The sequence below is a fragment of the Brachycentrus maculatus genome, unplaced genomic scaffold, assembly GCF_059751285.1.
Source record: "Brachycentrus maculatus isolate JH-2025_06_01 unplaced genomic scaffold, ASM5975128v1 h1tg000038l, whole genome shotgun sequence".
Lineage (NCBI taxonomy): Eukaryota > Metazoa > Arthropoda > Insecta > Trichoptera > Brachycentridae > Brachycentrus > Brachycentrus maculatus.
Window position 1 is genome coordinate 1124143 of NW_028280792.1, and position 8358 is coordinate 1132500.

At 35.2% G+C, this 8358-nt stretch overlaps 1 protein-coding gene across 1 annotated transcript in view; it reads right to left on the reverse strand.

Moving 5' to 3' along the window:
• Window positions 1-8358, reverse strand: part of LOC148312593 (2-amino-3-ketobutyrate coenzyme A ligase, mitochondrial-like) — a 13939-nt gene continuing 5581 nt past the window's right edge. The window contains exons 4-8 of the mRNA XM_088276397.1: window positions 7307-7514; window positions 6441-6621; window positions 4795-4987; window positions 3521-3698; window positions 1-1181 (exon numbers count right to left, since the gene is read on the reverse strand). Coding sequence (XP_088132523.1) covers window positions 1024-1181; window positions 3521-3698; window positions 4795-4987; window positions 6441-6621; window positions 7307-7514 — 918 coding nt within the window. The 3' untranslated portion in view covers window positions 1-1023. The remainder of the gene's footprint in view (window positions 1182-3520; window positions 3699-4794; window positions 4988-6440; window positions 6622-7306; window positions 7515-8358) is intronic.

The following is an 8358-nucleotide window of genomic DNA, read 5'->3' on the forward strand; positions in this document are numbered from 1 at the left end:
TCGTATTTAATCGTTTATTTTAAACCAGTCTAATTTCAAAATTATTCTATAACTACAGGTGTACCTCATTTACTTAGGATAATGCATTTTGCTGAAATCCTAGATTATTGTTATTCCGACCTTTAAATCATTTATATCTGGGACTGAGTAAAACCTAAATTGGAGTCATTGAAACTGGACTAAATGAGGTATAGCTGTAAACCCGCGTTGATATTTACGTTGGTTAATGGGTTTATCTGATGTTGCAAACATTTTTGTGAAGAGTTCATTGTGGAGCACGGTTATTACATTTTTAAATTTTCGTCTTTTCATGATACTCATAATAAGAAATTTTCTCTTTAGCTGTGTTGTCTAGATTTTTTTAAAAATAATATCTATGTCTATAATGAAAATATGGTGAAATTTTCTGTATCTTGCTCAACGGGTTTATATTTTAAACTTGTATTACAATTTTACGGAAATTACCCGCAGTATTTTTTGGAAGAAATTTTCATTTTTATTTAAATAACAATTATTTGTTATGGGGTGTTATATAATAGTTTGTTTTGGAATTTTTCAAAATGTAATAAATTATTTGACAAAATTTGTTATTTTATTTTTCCATTTTACCACAAAGATAGTAGAAAAAGAAGAAGAATGATTACAACGATGCAACGCTTAAATAAGCTTTATCAGAAAATCGAAATAAATATAAGGTGTGATCAGTTTGATAACCCAGTTTTTGTATTTTTATAGATAAAAAAAATCATACAAAATTATTTATGATGTTAATGTTTTGTGATATGTATATATTTGACACATATGCAGACCAGAAATAAGATTATATTTTTAATAGCTCACTCGAAATTAATGAAGCTGTTTTTTAATTGGTTAATCCACTTATAAAAATATACATTACATCTGTTGTCTTCATATATAAATATAAAAATGCATAACATATTATAATAATAAAAATATCTTATTCCTTTTCATATACTGTTTATATATTAAAGTTGGTTAAAGAGTCCTTTATATTCAATATGGTCATTTGATGATCTGGAGCTTCCGACCGACTTTGGTGAAGGCCTCTATAGCTCGGTCGATGTGCTCCGGGTCGTGTGCGGCACTCAGCTGGACGCGAACCCGGGCCTTTCCTTCCGGCACCACCGGAAAACTGAATCCTATCACGTAGATACCCTCCTCTGGAAACAAGTAATCCTCTATTTAACCACTTGACAGTTTTGGCGAGAAAATTCGGGTTGGCCAATAAAAACAAATTTATTTGACTCAGGCAAATCAATACCACCAAGTTGGAATACGATTTGCCCGAGCAGCAGTCGGACTCATCAATGCAACACAAACTCTTTGTCCGCCTCACGCTCGGGTATAACTGGCAATCGGTTAATTAATCATTCTTGGCATTGCTATTCCGAGCCAAGGCTTCTTCTTCTTCTTCTTCATCTTGTTGTGGCCTTGTGGCCTATTTTTAAGAGGGATTAGCCTCCTGCGATGCCGATTCCCAGCTATCGATCCATCTCTTTGGTGGTCTGCCCGGGAGTTGTCTCCCATGGGGTTGGCCGTACAGTGCGATGTGGGGGAGTCTGGATGGTTCCATTCTCCTCACATGCGCCATACCATTGTCTCGTTCATTGCCTTCCCCACCTAACGACATCTTCGATCTCGCATATTTCCCCGATCCTGGCGTTTCTAATAAGAAATGCCAGGATCAGGGAAATATTCGAGATCGAAGATGTCGTTAGGTGGGGAAGGCAACGAAGGAGATAATAGTATGGGCATATGAGGAGAATGGAACCATCCAGACTCCCCCACATCCCACAGTACGACCAACCCCATGGTGGACGACTCCCGGGCAGAATTCGAGATAGAATACTATCTCGAAGACTCTCGCCTGATATGCTTCTTAAAATCTTCATTTCTGACACTCTAAGCGCGTTTTTTGTGGCAACGGTGTCCGCTCTACATTCGATTCCATACGTCATGATGGGTCGGCTGCCATATCAAATCCAACAAAAATTTGAAAGAACCATTCCCCCTGAGGAAAGTGAATGAGTTGAGTTGATTGAGTTGAAGCCCTGCTGAACTATAGTTCTCTATAAAGAACAATAGCTTTGTGTGAAATTCAAACTCGGACTGTGAGGTAAAATAGAGCAAAGGGAATAATCTTAGATATTGTAATGCTACCTATTATGTACAACTACTACCATCACGCCGTTTTTCCGCAGGGCTAGGTAGAGAGGATGGATCGCCACACTCTTCTGTCCTGACATACATTCCTAGCTTCCTTCAGATCCATACATCTAGTCATACATGCCCTCCGATTACGCAGACTTTTGACACCATTAGAGTTTAGGTTCTGACTGATCTGTTTGTGCCAAGTCTTTTTCGGCCATGCTCGTTCAGTTCTCCCGCTCGCATTCGCCAAATAAACTTTCTTAGTTATTCTCTCGATATCCAAATGGAGCGAATGCTCTACATGTCCATACCTTAAAGAACTCTTCTTAATCTTTTCAACTATCCCTAGTTCAGCCTTACATTCCTTTTTTCATTTTTAATTCTGTCATACAATGATTTTCGTTCGATTACAATTCGTCTGAGAGAACACATTTTTACGGCATTCAATCTACTTTCACCCTTCTTTTGTCAGTTCCATGTTTTGCTTCCATATAAAGTGTCGGTACCAGCCTCCATTCTGGACCGCCAGTTTGGCTTCCATGTATTTATTATATTCCCTGCATTCACCCTTCTCTCAATATCTTTATCCACTTTTTCATCCCATGAGATATTGTTATGAATTTTGCAAATTTCCATGTAACATTTTCTATATTATTGATATATATTATATATATAGGATATGATATTCTCATGACATGTAGGATCGAAAGTAAAGCAGATACCGTAGCCACAAAAAACCAGTGTCAGAAATGAAAACTCTAAGAAGCATCTGGCAAGAGTCTACGGGACAGAATAAGGAATGCCAGGATAAGGGAAATATGCGAGATGGAAGATATTGTTAGGTGGGGAAGGCATCGAAGGACACAATGGTAGCGCATGTGAGGAGAATGGAACCATCCAGCCTCCCCCACATTGCACTGTACGGCCAACCCCGAGATAGAAGACCGGGCAGACCACCAAAGAGATGGATCGACAGCTGGGAATCGACATCGCAGTAGACTAATCCCTCTTAAAAACAGGCCACAAGTCCTACAACAAACAGAAGATATATAATTGTTGGGTATCCAAAATTAAACAAGGTTTATTTGGTTGAATTCTACATTTATTTATGTATATTTTAATATGTGACGCGTTTCGTCTTAGGACATTATCAAACACAAAACTGATATTGTTTGATAATGTCCTAAGACGAAACGCGTCACGTATTGACATATACATAAATAAATGTAGAATTCAACCAAATAAACCTTGTTTAATTTTGGATATAGTACCCAACAATTCAATATGGAATTCTACCAACTGTCTGCAGTTACAATAAAGAAGATATATAGCCCGATATAATACTTACTTAAAATCTCATTTGCCAAGCTGTTGGCAAGTTTGGCATCCCCGATCATCACCGGGCAGATGGGATGATTATCTCCGCTGATAGTGAAGCCCACACTGGTCATGCCTTCCCTGAACTGCTTGGTGTTCTGCTTCAGCTTCTCGCACAGTGCTGTGGATGCATCCAGCATGTCAAACACCTGACAAATTGCAAACAAACAATCATTGTACGTTTAACATTTTCAAAAAGGAAAACAATATAAGTTATTGGTCAGGAATTGAAAAAAGGTTAATACACAACAATTTTTTGTACTAATAACAATAGCAAAAGAACAACTTATGTTTCGTTAACAAACAAAAGTTTAGTTATTCTGAATTTCTAATTATTGTTATTGTAAATTTTGTCGAGTGAAATGATACAAAATAAATGTTTATTTGGATTTAAAGCGCATGAGGTACAATATGACAGCAATTTACTGGAAGAATTAGCGAGTGTTTTTGCCTAGAATTTTCACTCATGAATTACATGAAATTATAGTAACTTTAAACATAAAGATTAAATCCACTCACGAGTAGGCATAGGCTATGAAACTTATAAAGTTGAAGCCTGAGAAGGGACATGATAAACGGTGTTGCATAAGCCGTAGCTAGATTTCAGAGTCACTTGGACGTTAGGTAATTAAAAAAAAAAAATACTGGAAGAATTATCAGCTCAATCTTTTTTGCATGGATTATTAATTACAAATTAAACTTTTAACTTGGAATTTTAATTACTGAAAAATCAAAAATAACTTAGAAATTCTGAAGAAAATTTTTATAAACAATTATACCATTTATGTAAATGTATATGTTAAACATTTATAAAAATATGCATTTTTTTACCGGGACCCGCTTATGTAACTTGTTGGTGATTTTTTAAAATTATTTATCAATACATATTAACAGAATAAACACACAAAAAAGACTTATTAAGGAGTAATTTGCCTGGATAGGAATGATATAACTATCAGGCACCATGGCGTAGTCGGGTAGACGCTCAACTGCGAAACTGGTATTGCGGGTTCGATTCCCTCCAATTGCAAAATTAATTCAAGAAATATTCATTCTCAATTGGTCTGGGTGTTTGTAATGTATTTTTTACATAAACCTTCCCTTTACTAACTATCCTACCTGCAGACAAGCCTCTAAAAAGCTTTACGGGTTATTCTTTTGAAAAAAGACATCTAGAATATGAGTGCAAATATATTGCTGTTTGCTACATAATAATCTTCATAATAAAAGCAAATTTATTTATACCTTGGATGCGCTCCCGACCACAGAGGGCGGGAGAGAGTTTGAGAACAGATAGGGTCGGGACACCTGCCTCAGGAGCTCCACCAAGAGCCGGGGCCCCGTGGTGTACCCGCCCATGGCGCCCCCGAGGGCCTTTCCCAGCGTCGAGTTGATAATATCAATTTCACCCATCACCTTGGCGTACTCTTCTGTGCCTCTGTACATAGAAAAATAGTTATAATAAGTCAAAATTATTCAATTTGTTTAAATTAACTTCTACACATATTAACCGTTTTAATATTGTTTCATATTTTCAATAAATTGCGCAACTTAGTTGAAAAAAAGAATTGCTTTGCAAGAGCAGATCTATCAGGAAGCCTAGGTGCTTCTGTATCAGATCTGGGTATGCGGTGGGACAGCTTTCAATAGTATAACCTTTTTAAACTTTTTTACTCCATAGCATGCAAACCAGGTATATTGTGGATATTTTTTTCTAAACGGACATTAAAATAAAAATTCACTCACTGCATAGCAGAAGAATCTATCTTTATTGGCTGCTTTAAACAAATTTCAAACTTAAATACATATGTGTTTCTACTTTTTTTGACAATTTGATAAATAAGTAATGAGCCCTTGTTGCTTTCAGATCGCTGTTAGTCAACAAAAGAATTCAGAGTTCATATGAAACGAGTTAAATGAGATGGTTTAAGCTGTAATAATTCATGTTTTGAATATTGAAAGCACTAACTTTGTGGATCATATTGATATATTATTTTGAGAAATGAAAAATTCTAAAAGACTTACATAGTGACATAAAACCTGCTTTTTACACAAACAACAATTTAGGAAATTTTATTAAAAATACCAAAAACATAACAAATAAATTAAACAAATCAGGAGTGTACAAATTAACTTGCCACAATTGCAGAGCCTTTTATATAGGCAAAACATCGCGTTCATTTCACATTAGAATAAAGGAACATATGAGATGTTTTAATAATAACAATTTTTCGGAGTTCGCTGACCACATCTTGGCAAATAATCATTCATTCAATTTTGAAGATGGAATAGAAATTTTACGTTTTAATAATAGAACTAGTCAAATTAATAATTTGGAAATTTTAGAAATAAAAAAATCTGTTTAACAGAAATTAAATATAATTAACAATAAAATAATCTCATGTCAAAGTCCCATTTTTAATATTTTTCCCATAAAATCAAACCCAACCTAAACACAGTTATCCCATTCCTTGCTCTTACCCCTCCTTAAAACACCATTACCCCCACCCCTATCCTTATCAAACCCAAACCTTTAGTCATAAATTAAACCTTGAAGAGGGCAACAGGTTGTTGCCGAAACTAGTTGGTTGTTAATAAAAATGTGAGTGGATCAAAAAACAAAGTCTTTTTATTTCTCAAAATAATATGCAATAATTCATGTTAATTGAAACATTGAGAATTCTTTATGGTGCAAAAAAACTCTTTGAAAAAAAATATGAATAAAATGTGACAAGTAATTCAATGCATTCTGCATAATTTTAAAACATCATGTCACATTACATTTTAAGAAATAGTGGTATTTACCAAGTAAAATACAAAATAAAAATGGAATGATATTGACAAAAAGTGACTGCCGAATCAATTAATTCAATTTGATAAATAATACTAACCGCCCCGTATCACCGAAGAATCCAGTGGCGTGACATTCATCCATAAACGTGAGGGCTTTATATTGCTTTGCCAACTGCACTATACTGGCTAGCGGCGCAACCGTTCCATCCATGGAGAACACTCCATCTGTCACTATCAACTTTATTCTGGCGTCGGAACTCTTCAGCATGTTCTCCAGCTCTGAGGAAACATCACACAATCTTAGCAATTATCCATATCCAAGAAATCCGTTACTTAAACTAGGTTAACACGTTGACTGCCACAGATTTTTTCACGCTTCCAGTGTAAAGAGACTACTATTACTACTACCATCACGCCGTTTCTCCGCAGAGGTAGGCAGAGAGGATGGAACGCCACACTTTTCTGGCATACACTCCTTGCTTCCTTCACATCCATACATCTAGTCGTACATGCCCTCCGATAACGCAGACTTGACTCCACCAGATTTTAGGTACAGATTGATCTGATCAAGCTGAGTCTTTTTTGGCCGTCCTCGTTCTATTCTATCGCTCACGTTGTAAAAGAGACAATTTGATTTGATCATGTTATATTACAAAATTTTTTAAGTGTAGTACATAATAATAATTTAAGAATAAAACTAGGTACAGTTACAACTGTATTTCTTATTTTCTGTTAATTTGACCCAAACCTGATTTGTTATTTTCTTTCCTGAGGTACTCTATTTATATTTACACTGTTATGCCACGATTTTCCTCTTAGCTATACGAATATGGGAAATATTGAAGGGACGAGATAACTCGTAGTAGCCCTACTGGGCAAGTAAACAACCTACGAGATATCTCGTAGTTGGCAATATATGAAATGTTAATATATATGTAGTGTTAATATATGAAATTTGGACTACCTGCCATGTCTCTATGCGGATATCTAAACTTTTTAGCTTTACACAGTCGGATCCCGTCTATAATGGAAGCGTGGTTCAAGGAGTCGGAGAAAACCGCATCCTCCGGAGTGAGGAATCCTTCAAATATTCCGGCGTTGGCATCGAAACATGACGCATACAGAATGGCATCTTCTCGATTGTGAAATTTGCTTATCTTTTTCTCGAGTTCCTGAAACAACACGAGAATAAATTTATTTTAGCAAAATGTTGGTTTTGTTAGAACAACACTGATTACTGAGATTTAAGTCTACTGGTTTCTAGATCAGTTCATGCAATTTTATCAGTTAAACGTATAAATATCAGGAAAATCTCTGCATCAGCATGCAATCTACTTTACACACCACTGCCATAGCATTATTCACGTATTTCCACCTACATATAGCACAAATCACATGCATTATTAATTGGACACAAGAACAAAGCGGACTTAAAGTATTTGCTTTGGCAGATCAAGGATCTGTGGATTAAAGTCGTAGGTAGTGACAGGTATCATTTTTTAACACATGTTAAATTTAACAGAGTACTATATGAATTATTCCAAATTTCTACTCCTTATACTGTCCTAAACAAGACACGGGTGTGTGTCGAAACAGGTAGACTAAATAGAATTCCACTAGTTAGTAGAAAATTCTAGATAAGTGGTTATATCGCTCACTCCTTTCAACAAAGTCATATTTCATAAAACTTGATTTTTCAGGAGATCATTTTTAAAGTTTTTAAGAATATAATAAAATGTATTAAATATAAGTATCAAGACACATATTAAACTTTTTATTGTGCAACAGATCTTTTTTAGGTAAAACCTGAAGGTTTTTTCTCCATTTGAAAAGTATTTAGTTTATTTAAAAAAAATTATAAACAAAACCTTTTCTTCAAAATGCCAAAACAACACTTTCTGCCCTGCAGCGGGTAAATATTATGTTAAAAATATACCGCTTTTGCTGGGATATAGTACATTTTCTGGGTATTCTGAAAACTTGCAGAACTGAAAATTGGTGATTTTTGATTTATGA